Source organism: Bubalus bubalis, chromosome 10 (genome assembly GCF_019923935.1).
Source record: "Bubalus bubalis isolate 160015118507 breed Murrah chromosome 10, NDDB_SH_1, whole genome shotgun sequence".
NCBI lineage: Eukaryota > Metazoa > Chordata > Mammalia > Artiodactyla > Bovidae > Bubalus > Bubalus bubalis.
In genome coordinates, this window is record NC_059166.1 from 92,490,581 (window position 1) to 92,509,192 (window position 18,612).

Here is an 18,612-nt window from a genome sequence, read left to right on the forward strand (position 1 = left end):
TGCTCCGACTCTTTGCAACCCCATGGATGGTAGCACCCCAGGCTCCTCTGTCCATGGGATCTCCAGGAAAGAATACTGGAATGGACAGCTATTCTCTTCTCCAGGGGATCGTTCCAACCCAGGTCTCAAAGCTGGGTCTCCTGCATTGCACGGGGGTTCTTTACCATGTGAGCAAGCAGCAGTGATAGAGGCAGTAAAAACAGTCACCGCTAAACTTCACTGGGGAGCAATTGCTGGTTTCAAGCATACTGACATTAAGATGGGGAAAAATTAAAGCTTAAAACAAAAATGATGGTTTCTTCTTATCCTGGGGAGGTGAGCAGGACATAACTAAAAATGAACATCAATGCTTAGGATGATAAGCTGCTAAAACAGACTTTTTTTTTTTTTACAGATTAATATGCATGTGCAGTTCAAAATATTTATGCTCCTTGCGGTTGCATTCAATTGTCACAATTGTATTCTGGGTAGAAAGAAGGGAAATTATATTAAGAATGTATTAAAACTTATGGAAACCTTGAGGGATTATTATTAATATCGCATTTCACTTTAAAACTCATTTTCTTTGGGCATGTCCTTCAATTAATGCATTTCTGATCTTTCCTCATATGATTCAAGTTCTGATTTTAAAATCTTTCAGTCATTTTGCACTCGTTCAATGATAAAAATGAGACTTTATAAAGTTTTATAAAAAGGTGTGTGTGTGCTTAGTCGAATATAAAAAGGTAGGGCAGGTCTTCCCCTGTTGATGTGCTACTTAGTCAAAGAGCTTGTAAACAAATGAAGGGCAAGGGGAATGCTTTCCCTTTCTTGTGGACCACGAAGAATACCCAGTGCAGAGTTCCAAAGGGCAGAGGCTTTTTCTGAAATGCTTAGCTAAAGGGTATGTGATGAGCGACAACTCTAAAAATATAAAAGCAGAACAAAAGAGTAAGAGAACTGGCATTACTCTCAATAGTGTTACAAAGCCATTTACAGAGTGAAAGGATGTGCACCCAATTGTCAGACCATTCTATCTGGGCCAGAGAATCTAGGACGTGCAGAATATGAATTAAAAAGCCCAGGGAGGGGTCTGGAAAAGCAGAGGGAGCTGGCAGACTCCCATCATCACTGAGTTATTACCACTTGGATGCAGGCAGTCTCACCAAGGAACCTGGGACTCAGGCCACATACACCTTGAAATGAAAATCAGTACAGTGCTCGCAACTGCACTCAGACTAGATTTAAGCAACTCTGGAAATAAAGATCTCTATCACCTGGTCAATGCACTGAATGCAACATTAACATATATTTGAATTCAGCCTTTATTCTTTCATGTTTCTGTCTATAAAATTTAGATTAAATATCAAAATCATTCATAATCTACATAAGTGGATAGGTTCTCCTCACAAAATATAATACTTTTGAGTGTTTACTTTGAAAGAAACAATAAGGAATAATCCATGAGAAGACAGAATTGAAAGTAAATTTCTACTTTGGGGGTAAAATGTTCCTTCTCTGATCTTGCTGTAAGTCTCCAATATACATGTTAATATTTTGATGAATATCAAATATTCATCAAAATTTGATCAATTTTTTGATGGTCAATGATTTGATGAATATCTAAGAATCTCCATGAAATTTTATGCAACTCCCTTAAAATAATTTTAACTCTTTTTCTATCTCTTCATCTTCCCTTCCTTTCTTTTCTTTTCTTTTTTTTTCATTTTAAAAACAACCAAGTAATTGTTTAGGTGAATTTCCTGAGGTAGATGTTGTAAATAAGGCTGGCATTTTTAACAACAGGTTAGACCACCTAAAGTCAATTAACTATCTCTTGGATGTATTTTCCTGTGGGCTTCAAATCAACAGGTTCTCTCAAGAGCTCTCCCTCACTAGCAGCTTTGCATCTATTTCCAGTTTCCAGAATGTAAGGAGACAGATCAAGGACTCTGTTTTACCTTTTCAATTTCAGAATGCTAAAAGTATTAAATTAACATCTTCATCAATTTGGTTTTATTTCCCAATTGATATACCTTTACTTCATTAGATAATAGCCAATGTTTCAATGAAGGTATATGCTTAGGTATAAAAGCAAATTTACTTAGTTACTAAGTATACTTTATAACCTTTTCCATTTGAAACTTTCCTAAGTATAATAGATTATTAACTTTACTATTTGATAAATCGTCAGAGGTTTTAGAGTTTCAAATTAAGAGTGGAAGGAATGTGCTATTTCTACTTTCAAAATCATCCCAAGAAATTGAGTTTGAATCTGGAATATTAACTGTTATTTCTCCTGCAGTCCTAGATAAAGTCTGTTAAGTCTCACCACAACTATGACTAATCATTGTGTGTACACATTCTTTATTCATAAGAAAAGAATTCTTACAATGTAAATGATTTTATAATAAATATCACAATGTACTGACCCCAAATCAGAAGTTTTATTTTCCATGTAGGAATTCACTAGCTGACTTGCAAAAAAGTTATAGTAGGGCCATTATATATAGAGAACCTTCTGTTTCTATTGCCAATAAAAGATTTCTTTTTAAAAATGGATATTTTTGCATTTCTTACTAAGCATTTTCACAAGATTAATAGCCAAACCTTTATTAACTGGAGTGATATACGTAGTAGCATCATAAATCATCAATGCCAATTTTGTATCTCAGCAATTTCCCAATAAAGTGCTACTTTACTTGACTTTTATTGTAAAGGTAAGGAAGTTACCATCACAACAATTCATTTACTGTCTCAAAACGCAAACGATAATTATCTATTATTACTTGTAGAAGCGTTAAAACTTGAAAGCAGGTGGAATTGCCCAGTAAAACGTATCCAGATCAATGCCTAGGTGCTTCTAAAGTGATGTATAAGCCAAGAAGAGAAATAAGGGAAAGGTAGGTAGAAGAAGTATAGAAAAGTTACTTCTACTTCTGAGTAGATTTCCTAAGAATAACAAAACCCAACATAGAAGAAAAATTACCTTTTGAAAATTGTCCACTAATCAAAGCATGTCTCAATGCTAAAGGATCAGCGAGTCACCATCTGCTGTTCTCACTAGGTCAGTATCACGTGCATCCAAGATCCTCCTGCTCTGAAGACACTAGGTTGTGTGAGGGCAAAACACACCTGCTGCAGGGTAACTGTCCCTGGGGAAACACACCTGCTGAGGGATAACTGTCCCTGGGGAAACACACCCGCTGCAGGATAACTGTCCCTGGGGAAGCACACCCGCTGCAGGATAACTGTCCCTGGGGAAACACACCCGCTGCAGGATAACTGTCCCTGGGGAAACACACCCGCTGCAGGGTAACTGTCCCTGGGGAAACACACCCGCTGCAGGGTAACTGTCCCTGGGGAAGCACACCCGCTGCAGGGTAACTGTCCCTGGGGAAGCACACCCGCTGCAGGGTAACTGTCCCTGGGGAAGCACACCCGCTGCAGGGTAACTGTCCCTGGGGAAGCACACCCGCTGCAGGGTAACTGTCCCTGGGGAAGCACACCCGCTGCAGGGTAACTGTCCCTGGGGAAACACACCTGCTGCGGGATAACTGTCCCTGGGGAAACACACCCGCTGCAGGGTAACTGTCCCTGGGGAAACACACCTGCTGCAGGGTAACTGTCCCTGGGGAAGCACACCTGCTGCAGGGTAACTGTCCCTGGGGAAACACACCTGCTGCAGGATAACTGTCCCTGGGGAAACACACCTGTTGCAGGGTAACTGTCCCTGGGGAAACACACCTGCTGCAGGATAACTGTCCCTGGGGAAACACACCTGCTGCAGGATAACTGTCCCTGGGGAAACACACCTGCTGCAGGGTAACTGTCCTTGGGTAACTTCTAAGTTCATCTTGTGATAAGACTTCCACAGACACTTACACGGCAGATAAATACTTAAACCACACCACTGGAGAACCAGAAAAATCTTACAGGAATTCAGAGACCACTTTTAGCCCCGACAGGAGGTTGGGATTTGGGTAGGGCCTGGATGCAGAGAAGGATTTTGACAGGCTAAAAAAATGGTACAAATGAACTTACTTACAAAACAGAAACAGTCACAGAGACAGAAAACACATGTAGTTACCCAGGAGATAAAGGGATGGGAGGATAAATTAGAAGATTGGGGTTGACATACACACATTAATATATATATAAAATAGATAATCGATAACCTGCTGTATAACACAAGGAACTCTACTCAACACTTTGTAATGACCTATATAGGAAAAGGATCTAAAAAGAATGAATATATGTGTATGTTTAACTGATTCCTTTTGCTGTACAACAGAAACTAAGACAACATTGTAAATCAATTATATACCAGTGAAAATTAATTAAAAAAAAAAGAACTTTCAACACCTGTAAAGCTACAAAGAAGGAAGCTTTGAGGTGTTTTGTGAACTGAAGGTAGGTAAGTCTGGCTGGGGCATTGTCAGACAGGAAGTGACATGTGTAAGAGAAACATTTAGTCATGTCAAATAAAAACAAATAAATAATCTTCACAAACATTTTTCTATTATACACATCTCCTGTTTGTATCTGCAGAATACCTATGACCTCTACTGTACGTTAAATTTTCTCCCAATCAAATTCATGCCCGTTGACTTTCTGTGACCTTCATAAGAACAGTCTGGGGAAACTGGGTAGGCAGAATTCAGACCGGAGTGTGAGGAGGACTCAGCGGCTTGTGAAGAAAGGGAATACAGAAAACTCTTTCTGAACTTTCATGCATTCTGAACAATCTGTGTGTGCCCAGGCCAGGCCATGTGCTAGATGCTGGGCATGTAATCACGAGTGAAATAACAAAGTCCCTGAATGCCCAACTGTGAAAACGAAGTGCTTTTGAGGGAAAGTGCTTTTACTACTTTATGTCAGCAGCTAAATCAGGGATCAATTTTTAGGGCAAAGTTGAAGATCTAAAGATTCGTGTTCTCTCAGAGATATACTTTCATTTTGGAGACTCATTGATCTAATGACAGATGATATCGATGGGCCCACCGTTTAAATGTAACCTTTGCATGAGTAAGGGAGGCAAGAGCAAAGTTCATGGTGTAATAGTGTAAACTAACAACTGCCTTTGAAAAGCAGAGACCCTGTTTAGGGAACTATAGAAAAGATCCTGTTCCCTAATAGAACCACTGAGCTCTCAGGCTGGAGCAACAGCCATAAAACTTCCTTTAATAAAAAATAATAACAATAAAATTTAATTGGAGAATAATTGCATTACAAAGTCTTGCTGGTTTTTGCTGTACAACAACGTGAATCAGTCATAAGTATGCATGTATCCCCTCCCTTTTGAGCCTCCCTCCCCCCTCCTATCCCACTCAAGAAAAACAAGTATCATATATTAATATATATATATATATAGAGAGAGAGAGAGTCTATAAAAATGATCCTGAAACTTGCTTTTTAAAGGACCACGGAGTTAATATTTCAGGCTGTACTGGCCACATGGTCTCTGCTTTTTTAGCATAAAAGCAGCCGGGGAACACCTGTATAAACCTGGTGTTTTGAACACCTGTACAAAACTGTATTTATGGATGCCAACCCTGAATTTCACATCTTTTCATGAGTCACAAAATATTATGATTTTTTTCCAACCATTTGAAAAAAACAGAAAAATTATGCTTAGCTCATGAGCCATTAAAAAACACAGGCTGTGGGTCAGAGCCTACTGACCCCGGATCTTGTATAGAAAAGGCTGGGTAAAGGTCCGGGGAGGAGGTCCTGGAGCAGGCCTTGCAGGTCAGGGAGCCCACAGACGCCCGTGTGTGCACAGGGTGGTGTGTGCAACCACGTCTAGGCAGCTACCTGAGGTCAGTGCTACGACCCCACCAGCTCCTCAGAGGGTGTTGGATAAGAGGAACTTTGGAAGCACTGATGCAGAAAGAGTCCAGTCTCCTCCCAGCCAATGAGCGATGCCACCGACACCGTTCTTTGCCTGCTATTCTTATCTTTGTTTTCTCAGAGTTATTAAAGTCGCTAACCATTATTATTATTGATTCCTTTTCATATGCCAGGTCCTTTGCTAAACTCTTAACATAGATGCTCATTTAATCTTCTCAACAGTATTCTCAGGTCGGTGTGGTTTATCATTCCATTTCAGAGTTGGGGAAACTGAGGCTCAGAAAGGCCTTCCCCTTTCTGTTTTCTTCTGTTTTATAGATCTACTTCCCTTTTGGAAGAGGATCTGGAAAATAGATCTGCATTTTCTTCCTAAGCACATTCACTGAGCCCAGTTGCCATTTATATGCTGAGGATCCTTAGTCTCCTCAAAAACCCTTTCCAATCACTGCCCCCACTGCAAACTGGACCAAAGTGACAAATAATGCTTTTTTCCAACAATCACTCTCTCCTTAAAAGGCAACATAACACAATCTCATGTCTGACATCCCATCCCCTGAACCACTGACTCCTAGATACAAAGCACTATGATTCCTTTTACACTGATCCACCTTTTCCCAAATCAACCCTAGACAAACCTTCTGCAGTGGTCATCCTAAATACAGGTTATTTTAAAAGCCAAAAAAAAAAGGCCGTATTTTAGAACAAAATGAAATATTATGAAACTATTATTGTTTCTAAAAAGCTAAAAAGAAAGGTATTTCTCTGTGTGTCCACGCAGTTGAATGAGATTACAGTGAAGTGGTTATGAATGTAAATTCTACTTGAACTTCTAAGGGTTGTTTGGCCTTGGGACAAGTCATGAAACCCATAAAGTGTCAATAATAATAGTGCCTCGTGGCCGTGTCTTGAGAACCACAGACATTAATATATGCAAAATAATTAAAATGCCAGCTGGCTGATGGTGATTAATAAATAATAGCTTTAATTGCTGATGGCTTTATCAATATTAATAATAAAATGCATAAAAGATTAGCTAATCATATACTCCTAATATTTTTGCAGTGAATTTGCAATAAGTGGTGATACTACAGGAGTTTGATGAATCTTCTTTTTACTCTTTTTGGGTTTAAAACTGAAAAAAATCATTAGCAAAGAAATCAATAAAAAAATCTTTATTGAAAGCCAGTCTGCATTAGATGAGGATGCACTGAAATTGGTCATCTGGAAAAATAATCAGACATATTTATTGTTACATTTGAGCTACCTGAAGTACTTCAGAACATCCATTCTGAAACTGATCTCATGTGTAAAAATTATCTTAGTACTGGCCAACAAGAATTTATAATTATAATGAAAGGAATTTATAATTAAAGTTATACTTAGTATTATGCTTTTAAGTTACTTAATAAATGTATTTCTTTCTTCCTCCAAGTCCTAAAATTCAAATTAATTATAAAAATGAATTCCACTCTTTTCTGTCAAACCAAACTAAAAGTGTATCTACCTATTAGCCACACCAAAATTTATAGTTCAGAGCAAGGAAAAGAACAAAAATAGAGCAGCTGGCGTATGTTTAAAACTACGAATCCTTATTAGGGCATCTCTTGATGCAGATGAGTTACTCTTGCGGCATTAAATCTCTATTAACAGTAGTGAATTCCTAAGCCAGACACCAGCGGTAAATAAAAGAACCCATGCTTACATTCATCTGATGGTTTTGCAGACCGAAAATCATTTCTGGCACCACGACCGTGCGTTCAGGAAACAAAGAACATGAAACATGACGTTCCTCAGAATGTTTCCCTAGCACTATTAAATGATTAAATGAGGCACAAACAAGGCACCTCAATTTCAGCAAGATTTTCATCTACAGTAGCTCTCAGTTTCTGAAACTTTGGAGGAGGGATGCCCATTCTTTGTAAAAATGTTTTGCTTCCAGTATTAACATCAGCAGAGTCAAGAAAACTTTTCTTAGACTGTCCAATAAAATCACTGTGGCCCCCTCTCCTCCAGCTCTACAATTGCTTGTGCAAAGGAACAGGCAGAGAGCACGTACAAAGAAGCACTAGATTTAAACTACGCAGAATATTCTGGTAAATTGGATAGCTTGGAAAGATTAAAAACAAGTCCTAAGACAAATGTAAGACAATCATTTTCTCCACGTAAATAAAGTATGAGGTCTAAGCTGGTGCGTGGTTTATTTTATGACTCGCCTTAACTGTGTGGTTTTGAAGAAGAAAAATGAAAAAAGGTAAGCAGAAGAGCATTTAATAACTTGGACATTTTCTTGGAATGCTTATTTACTACGAACAACATAAATCTTAAAATAATGCCTTGAGCTCATGCGTAAATTAGCTTTTTCAGGAACTATTCCTTTAGGGATAAGTGGATTACAGTTCAAGTTTTGTGTATATTGTTCTTTTCTTGACAATGGATCAAAGGTACTATGGTTAGTTTCCATCTCTGTCTTGAGAGGTTAGAGATATGCCTTGGATATTCATTAATTCTTATTAAGCTACTCTGAAATTAACTATCCATAAGTCTAGCTAAAGCTTCTTAGAATACTTAAGTTTTTACTGGTATGATTTTGTAGAATAATGAACTCTATCTATACAGTTTTTAATACTCTATGGACCTTCTAAAATGTTTCTTTTCATCCCCGTGATGGTAATGAAATAATTTCCTTGAGCTAAATTGCCAAAGCAAAAAAAAAAAAAAAAAAAAAAAAAGTCTTTTTGATCTATATTCTTTTTTTTAAGTTTTCTTTCTTTTTCCCTAATGTGTACCATTTTCAAAGTCTCTATTGAATTTGTTACACTATTACTTCACGGGCTTCCCAGGTAACTCAGTGGTAAAGAATCTGCCTGCCAATGCAGAAGGTTTGATCCCTGGGTAGGGAGGATCCCCTGGAGGAGGAAATGGCAACCCACTACAGTAATCTTGCTAGGAAATCCCATGGACAGAGGAGCCTGATGGGCGACAGTCCATGGCCATGGGGTCACAAAGAGTTAGACACAACTGAGCCACTGTATGCACGCACACTGTTACTTCTGTTTTTATGTTCTGGATTTTTGGTGGGATCTCAGCTCCTCAACCAGGGATTGAACTTGCACTCCCTGCATTGGAAGGCAAAGTCTTAACCACCGGACCACCAGGGAAGTCCCCTGACCCATATTCTGAGTGAGAAAAAAGGTCTGCTCTCTGCCTTGGGAAGGGGAATATCCACAGATAAGAGAGAAGGCAGGACTTCCCTTTTCTCCCGTGAGACTAATATTCACAATGGAGACAGTCACCTAAGGAGCAGATGGCATCCCAAGACAGTGAGCTTCCAAAATGGGTCTGGATCCAACCATTCCTCATGTCGGAATCCACAAGAACTCAAAGACTCAACAATGACTGCAGAAATCCTGGGAGGACAGTAGAGATGCAGAAACTTCGGGGATGACTTGAGAGATGAAGAACAGCCATGATGAATCAGAAGCCTGCAGGGATGACACGGACCCTGGGAGATGTTTCTAAAGCTACTTTCGGAGACTTCCGTCATCCAAACTCAGGAACATGGGTACGGGTTGGCCGTACTCTGATCCACACAAATGACCATCTCACTACTATGCTCTTCACCCTAAACCCTCCCTGTACCCACATCGCCCTGGACACAGGCTCCTTCACTACTCAGGAACCCCACTGCAATACTCCTCTGGATTTCAACCATTTCCTCTTTTCTATCAAACAGGGACAGAACCATCTTGCCCTCTCTCCAAGAATAACTTTGTGTCCTCAAATTAACTACTTTGCTCTTTGGGATTTTGCTCCAGTACTTTAAATTCTTTGTATTGTATCTCAAATTTTTCCATATCTTCACCCAGAGGTGCCTCTTCCACATGTCATCCTGGAAAAATGCCCAGATCCCCTTTGTTCTGAGACATGTGTGTGCACACACACACTTTACCTGCTCCTAACATCCTTTTGATGACAGAGTCTGGTACATGAAAAATAGTCAATAAATGCTGGTAGAATGAATGAAAGACAGACTGTTCACATTGAGCTCTTCCCTTCATGATGCCTTCTGAAGATAAGTTCATAATAATTCCCTCTCTCTCATCTTTCCAGCCCCATTCATCTGATAGGTTCTGGAGGAATCTCCGCTATATCTCATGGTAGACCCTCCAGCCTGATCTCCAGCAGGCCCATCCCAAATCTAGGAGATGGTAGTTCCATCTGAAATGCAGACCAAATGGAGAGAGGAACGGTCTCCCCTCTGGCGAGCCGCCCACACTTTCTCCCCCACTGGGCCAGGCAGAGCGACCCTGCAGGTGCAAACTCCAGCAGTCTGTTCTCACTCCATGGCTTCCCTGACTTTCTGGGGATTCAGCAGCCTCTCTGGGAAACCCTGCCTTCCCTTGGGTCTATTTCTCCTTCTCCTTGCTCACTCACTCTTTCCCTGAATCCTGACCCACCCCCCCCATTCTCTCACCAGTTACCCCTAAATGTGGGTCTCTCATTTTGTTCTCTCTCAATTTGGGCCCCTACTTTATTGCAACAAGCTCATCCCTGTCCCTCTTTATGGCTCTTTCTCTACCTACATCACATTATTCCATTTCATTCACTAGCCTCACTCTGACCTTTCTGCTTCCTCACTATTTTGTACATCTTGCTTCCACTTAAGCTTCTGGGGACACAGTTTTGTTTCTTCTATTCTCAATTAAAAGCTCTCCATAAAAATAGTGAGAAGAGTCCTTTAGACAGTTTCAAGACCTGGCTCCAATCTTCTTTCCAAAACATATTTCCCATTATGGCTCTTTCATACATCTTTGCTTCAGCCAAATTGGGTTCACAGGCTAAGTAATTTATTGACATACATCTTGTATTTTTCTTCCAGTATTTTCTCTTCCCCTTTCCACAAAATTACTGGCCTCTTAATAATTGCCACAAAATTATTTTATGCTTCCTTGCTTCAGGATTTCTGAAGAAAAACAGCAGCAGGAAGGCAAGCCTAAAACTTCAGTCTTTTGGAAATGTCTGTGCCTAGAATAGATGACGCTAAATGCGTCGGGTAAGGAAGGCAGAAGGAGCAAGCGTAGCTGGGCTTCTGGACTCGGTGCAGTCCGTGGGGACCTGGGCCCTGTTTCACTCACCCTGCTGTACACAGGACAAGAGGAAGAAGCACAGTGTGGCTGGAAGGTATTTTTATATATAGACTCAGATTTCTCTCAGAGGGAGTGTGAATCATTTTCAGGTCACTGAATTTTTTTATTTTTGTTTGTTTGTTTATCTGTGTCCAGGTGAGAATTTTTATTAATCATTATTTCTTTATTGCTTTGCTCATGGCAGTGGCCCCAGAATGTTTGGGTTTGCAGCAAGTTGACAGTGAAGTCAGGATCTACAGGAATTCAGAGGAAAAAGACAGTAGAAAATCTTGAAATAACACCACGAGATGACTTAAGAGGATTTTGAGCAGGTCTTTAAAGAAAGGATTTGCACAGGGGAAACAGAAATGTGGATGGTGGAAAATGTTGGAACAGTACAAAATATCTGTTCTTAAAGGAACACAGAAGTGACTTTTTTAGTATGGTCTTAGTACATGATGGAGAAGGCAATGGCAACCCACTCCAGTACTCTTGCCTGGAAAATCTGACAGTATAACAAAGTCCTGCAACATTTTCCATAATTTAATCAATGTACAATCACCAAAATTCTGCCAATATGTAAGAAAAGATGATATTAATCTAGTTAATGAAGTATCATCAGTTGTTAATGATATAACAAATAATAATTACATTAAATGTTTAGACTATAATTAGCTGCCGATTCTGCATGTGTTCTTATCCTAAGAAATTTAGTCCTTTGACCAATTTGTCTTCCCACTTCCCTTGGTAATACACACAAATGGCATTGGGTTTTATTACATTTGGCATTTGGCTTTACGTTTTCTCTTTGAGTTCTCCGATTCTTGTTTATTTCAAATGTGAATGATTTATGTCCACTGGGAATGATGCTTCTAAATTTTGAAATACCCATTGTTCCTGATATAGTCCTGGAGAGACAGATATTCAATAATATGGTAAAATAAGTAGTTTCTAGCCTATAAAGCTGATAATACTTTTACATTTATAGGTGTCTTCTTCAAAAATGCTAAAAGTTCTAATCACAATGTTTTTGTCACCAATCATGGATTGAAGTTATACACACACACCTGTATCTATATAACTTAGGGGTACATGGAAAAAGCTCTAGAAATGCAAATACCCTGGTTTAAATCATTTAGATATATGAATATTTATTATTATTTGATAACTATCACCACAATTATCTTCACTTGTAGGTAAATACACGGTGTATGTAAGGATGATCTTTCTCAAAAGAGCCTTCATTCCTAGTGAAGCAAACTCAGGCTATACAGGCCAGGCTATACCTACATTAGGCCCCAAACCTCCTCATATCCTAAGGCCTGGTCCTACACTGAGTGAACCAGAGCTCCATTCAATTCCAAATCACTCCTGGATCAGCAGCTTTTTCTTAAAGTTTCCTTTTCCTCCCACTCCTCACACCCTTTTCAATCTAATTCAGCTGTTGCACACTGAACAAGTTTTGAGCTATGTGCCTGATGGTTTGAAGCCATTCATCAGCAGTAGCATTTTTGGAAACATTTCTGTTTATATCAGTCTCCTAGTTAAAAAATACATTTAAAAAATTCCTACTTTCATTATGAATATTGTGCAAAAGGTGATTTTAAAATATTAGCATTGCTTATATTTAAAATATTCAACATAAATGATTATACATAATTGAAGAGCACAGTAAATATATTGACGTGCACAGCAAGTTACATATAAGCACAAAGTAAATGTAACATACTTACATATCACATACATAATTTACTACATATGTATGTATATATATAATGTGTATATATATATAATTATGTATATATATAATATACATATTATATATATGTATATATATACACATATATAATTTACTATGCTCTTCACTTTTTGGAAATAAATTTTACTTTATTTTGAACAAAGAATCAAATAAACTCCTTGAGCAAACCTGTGGCTATAAAAAGAAAAACAAATAAAACAACATACTTGAAATCTCCCATTCTAAAAAGAGCTGGTTAAACATTATTTCTGAATACTTCATGTTTCCCTGATTATCCATCATCTGTGTGGCAGAGGTGCTTGGGGAAGATCCCAGAGACTCACTTGTCATAGAAGCCCTTAAAGTCTTTTTTTTTTTTTTTTACAAACATAAGAAGACATTTAAATTAAACATAATACATTCTATTCCACAGAATACCCAGGTTGTTTTAATACATAAGTAACACTGCTTTCTTCTTCCAAATATTTGATTAATTGACACCATAAGACAATCCGTCTTAGCTAAATGGATAAAGATGTGGTACATATATCCAATAGAATATTACTCAGCCATAAAAAAGGATGAAATAAATCTACTTGCAGAAACATGGCTGGACCTCAAGATTATCATACTAACTGAAGTAAGTCAGAGAAAGAAAAATAACATATGATATCATTTACATGTGGACTCTAAAATACAACATAAATGAATTTATTCACAAAACAGTGGACTCATAGAGGAGAGACTTGTGGTTGCCAAGAGGGAGGCAACTTGGGGAGGAATGGATTGTGAGTTCAGGATTAGTAGATGCAAATGATTATATACAGGACGGATAAACACTAAGATCCTATTGCATAGCACAGGGAACTAAATTCAGTATCCTATGATAAACTATCATGGAAAAGAATATGAAAAATAATAGACATATATGTACATATACACATATTATAATATTGGGCTTCCCATGTGGCTCAGTGGTAAAGAATCTGCCTCAGAGAAGAAATGGCAACCCACTCCAGTATTCTTGCCTATACAATCCCATGGAGAGAGGAGCCTGGTGGGCTACAGTCCATAAGGTTGCAAAGAGACTGACATGAGTGACTGACTGAACACACACACATGCATTATAGTTTATATATATAGGTGAATCACTTTGCTGTATAGAAGAAATTAACACAACATTGTAAATCAACTATATTTTAATGAAATATATTTTAAAAATTTGTCTTAAATATACATATATTTAGGAGCCCTCCTGAAACCCTCACCTGTCTGCAATTATTGGGTTCAAGTCACACTAAAGACATATAAATCAATTATAATAATGTTTCTTAAAATGGGACAAGTATCACATAGCTTTCTCTGGAATGATGGACCTGGGGAAAAGCAAGTTAAAGGAAAATTTTAAAAAGTAGAAAACTATTCTAAGGGTTTGTAACTATACATACTATGGCATTACTGAAAGGAAGTCCTTGAAATTCAAATTTGTGGAGATGTTCCACTTATTTAAAGTAGGCCATCCAAGGGGCTTTCTTATAAGAAGTTAAAATTAAGGAATAATTCTTTGGAGGACAAATATGGAAAAATAAATTTGATGATCATATACAGTCTTGATAGCTCATTTGGTAAAGAATCTGCCTGCAATGCAGGAGACCCCGGTTTGATTCCTGGGTTGGGAAGATCCTCTGGAGAAGGGACAGGCTACCCACTCCAGTACTCTTGGGCTTCCCTTGTGGCTTAGCTGGTAAAGAATCTGCCTAGAATGCAGGAGACCTGGGTTCGATCCCTGGGCTGTGAAGATCCTCTGGAGAACGGAAAGGGTATCCACTCCAGTATTCTGGCCTGGAGAATCCCTTGGACTGTATCGTGTGCTGCTGCTGCTGCTGCTGCTAAGTCGCTTCAGTTGTGTCCAACTCTGTGCGACCCCAGAGACGGCAACCTACCAGGCTCCCCTGTCCCTGGGATTCTCCAGGCAAGAACACTGGAGTGGGTTGCCATTTCCTTCTCCAATGCATGAAAGTGAAAAGTGAAAGTGAAGTTGCTCAGTCGTGTCCGAGTCTTAGTGACCCCATGGACTGCAGCCTACCAGGCTCCTCCATCCATGGGATTTTCCAGGCAAGAGTACTGGAGTGGGGCGCCATTGACTTCTCCACTGTATCGTCTATGGGGTTGCAAAGAACTGGACACGACTGAACGACTTTCACTTTCACACAGTAGCTGAAGCAATAAAAAATAAGATTTCTTAGAATGAGAATTCTGAATTTTGGTGACTCTTCACAGGAGAGAATATAACCACTGAAAAAGGGGGGTGGGTGGCGGGAAACACTTGTAAAAGAAGCAATAGGGAGACAAACCAGGCCATCCACTGAAACAAAGAGGAGAGTTAACTGAGGTTTGTCACTGTTGGTCAATTACTTTGGGAAGATCAAGAAGAATGAGAAAACTTGTCATCAAATATAAGATACAATTATGATGCAGTAGAAGAAACATCAGTTCCTACACCTGGAAAGTTCAGAGGTGGACTTTCAGTCAAACCCACCCACTACACAGGCAAACTGAGCCCGAGGGCAAGTCACATTTCATTCCTTCAGTCACTTTGGAATAGAACTATTTTGTTACCTTGGCTTTGTCAGCCTTTTTGCCCCTATACCTTGAAACCTGATCTCTGAAACCAGGGTATTCAGTGGAAGTTACTAACAATGCAACTTTTGGGAGGGGGATATTCAAAATTCAGCAAAGATTATAATTGGGATAAAATTTAAACTAAAGGGGTTGAAGGTTTCAGTGGCACTCATTTGAATCTATTACCTGCAAAGCAGTGCCTCACGTATAATTCTTATGTTCAATTATTGCTGTGTTTTATTCTAAGAAAAGGTAACTCCACTCACGCTAACTATGGGGGAAACTGAGAAGAGACCGACTGTGGAAGCCGTGGAAGAAGATAAGCCATCCCCGAACTTGCAGCAAACACTGGTTCCCTAGAAGGACATTAAGGAGAATTTCCATTTCATCCAAGTGATAAAGCGATTTGAAATCTGGTGGTTAAAGTCCATCCACACCCCACACTGAAAAGGATCATTTATTACATCAATCTTACAAACCACTAAGCACCAGCATCAAAAATAAAAGAAGCAAAAGAAATGGAAAAACACCTCCTACTCCTAAGGAAGTAGGACCCCAAGGAAGACACATGATTTTCCTTCAAAATGAACAGCCCAACCCCCTGGGACAGCAGAGAGGCAGCACCTAGACCCTGGCTTATGTAGGTCCTTTCTAATCCTGTGATTTTCAGAAAGACAAACCTCTGTTCTGATAAACAGCTATGTGCACTAGTTCAATTTCTGAATGGCTCAAAATTTCCAATTTCTGATTTATTTATCATTTTGTCCAGTAAAATGCATAATATAAAACACGTAGTTTCCAGGATGCCAAGTTAACTATAAAAAGCATTTCATGAAAGTGTTTTAACATAAGTAAATTTTGCAATAAGACTTTCACTCTTAAGGAACAAAAAATGGAACTAAGATTATGGCAAGAGAAACAAGTGCTGACAATTGATATCGGTTGCAGATTTCACTTACCTTTGGTTCTCTGCAGTACTCAGCCTAGTAACAAATTATCTAATATGTAAGATCAAATGTTATATAATTTCAGGCAGTTTTTTTTTTATATTTTAGAATACATAAATAACCATCCTCCCTTCTGTGTTTGCTTTCTTCTATATACCTTGTGGACATAAAGCTTTTAAGATTTATAAGAAATATAAAATGTTTGAAACTCAAATTTGTATTAAAACATTATTCTTTGCATGAATACACTGACCCATTTTTTTCTAAAGTAAAAATAACCACTAGATTTTTTACTTGCATTGAAAATACAGCAATCACAGTCCAATTATTACATCACACACTTTTTCAAGTTGCACAACTGACCTTCTTTTCTATAACAATATGGAATTAGTCTAAATTAGAAGTAATTGCATTAAGGAACATTTTGAAAAGGAGAATCCTGTTGCTTTTCTTGCATTTCAAACAATTTGGTTCTTTAATACTTCTTTGCATTTCCTTGCATATTTGTAAACACGGCTTAATTTTTTTTCAAAACATCTGACCACTTTAGGGTTGACAAATGATACCCTGTTAGACAGCTGTACAGAAAAGAAGAATAAACTCACACATGAAACAGGTTTCCAGAAACAGAAATAAACATTCTTCGCAAAGAAGAATCGATACACTGTAAAGCCCATCACAAGACACAGCATGAAGATCAACTCTATCTTTCTAGTAAGAACTTGAGGTATTTGAGTTCATATCACTCACCTGTTTGGCTCAGCTGGGATGTGCTTCTGCTCCTTCGAGACACTATGGCAACCACCTTGGCACTCAGGCTGGACCGCCTCTTCTTCCCACCTGCTCCAACGGTGCCCACAGCTGTGTCCGACTGGCTGCCATCATTATGCTCCAGTGTGTACATCTCTCCGCTCATGCTTGTGCTCTTGGTGATGGCTCTTCCGGAAGTCCCCATCCGTCTGCCTTGCATTTTAGGGGTAAATGAACTATATTTACAAAGTAAAAACATATATGCATCCATAAATTACAGGTCAGCATAACTGAAACTCTAAATCTCATTCATTTTGAAATAATCCAGGCAAAATTCTAGAGTGAAAAGCCCGTTGAGCAGTAGTCCTACAGCTATGAATACTCTTAAGATCACATCACCACTGTCAAATGTTTACTGGATGCAGCTTGAAGCAACAAGCATTTCAACACAGAGTCATCTATCAACTCCTGGAAGAGAGGAATAGGAAATGCAACAGATGCTAGCGATCGGGGAGTAAATGTAACTGATCAATTTTGTCAATAGTTCCTCTGTTACTTTCAGGGAAAAGCTAAAATATTTCAGTCGATGAGATAAGTTCATATACATTTCGGAGGGGAAAATATTGTTAAAAATGGATACTCTGAATTTGCCATACGACAAGGTTTAAAAAAATGAAAACAGCATTTGTGCTGGTTTGTCTTTGGGATTCCAACTCATAGGCACATCTTTTATTCTCTGAGGCTTAGTGAACCCAGAAAAGACTGTTAATCTGGCAAACCCTCCAGCCTCTCTCCTTCTCCTTGCTTAGCCCCTCCTGGTCTATCTCCTCCACATGTTTCCTCTCATTTTCATCCTTGGACTCTTCAAACCCACAGGTCCTGGGTCCAGATGTCCTTGTTTTCGTTCCTTTCTGCAAAACTTACTTGTCTGTGTCCTGAGCTTGCCTCAGTGTATCTGACAAGATCACTGGACTTCTTTCCCAAATGAATAAATGTTTGCTCAGGCACCATAGAAGGTTAATGGACAAACCTCTCTACCTGCCCAAGCAAAGATGTGTCCATGAGCTAGAGTCGAAGGCAGGGCAGAGAGGGCCAGGGGAGTAGGATTCTTTCTATCTTAACTGTGCTGCTTATGCATTTACATTATTGACATAGACTATCCCTTTTTTGGTCCAAAAAAGGCCTGTTTGATATCTTTCAAATGGCCCTCTTATTTTATGTGTCCTCAAAATATCTGCAAAAACTGGCTCCCATGACCTTTACCACCATCTGGATTTTCTATTTCTTGCCTGGAAATACTAAAGATATCACTGAATATAGCTTAAGTGATGACACTTCTTATACAAACCAGAGTAGACCCTAATATGATGAGAAACAATAAAACAGAAAGCCTTGGTGATCACATAACATGTCTGGGGTTACATACACAGTGAGTGTTTCAGCAGAAAGGAACACTGGTATGTGGGCTCAGAAGGCAGGGAAAACAGAGGACTGTCTGGACCTTAGGATCCCTTCAGAGACCGTGAACGGAAACTGAGGCCTGATTTGACCAGAATAACATGGAATGTTAAACCCTAGCTGTGTTTCTCGGATCTGT

General features: G+C 38.9%; 1 protein-coding gene across 49 annotated transcripts in view; it reads right to left on the reverse strand.

Moving 5' to 3' along the window:
* The window catches only part of RIMS1 (regulating synaptic membrane exocytosis 1), a 596,845-nt gene that overhangs the window by 54,757 nt on the left and 523,476 nt on the right, over window positions 1–18,612 (reverse strand). For 30 of the 49 annotated variants that reach the window (XM_025294886.3, XM_025294929.3, XM_025294885.3 and 27 more), the window contains one exon: window positions 17,016–17,251. The exons of 11 other annotated variants lie outside the window; for them this stretch is intronic. In XM_025294886.3, coding sequence (XP_025150671.2) covers window positions 17,016–17,251 — 236 coding nt within the window. The remainder of the gene's footprint in view (window positions 1–17,015; window positions 17,252–18,612) is intronic. 8 more of the 49 variants (XM_025294888.3, XM_044924522.2, XM_025294908.3 and 5 more) reach the window with 2 other exon arrangements.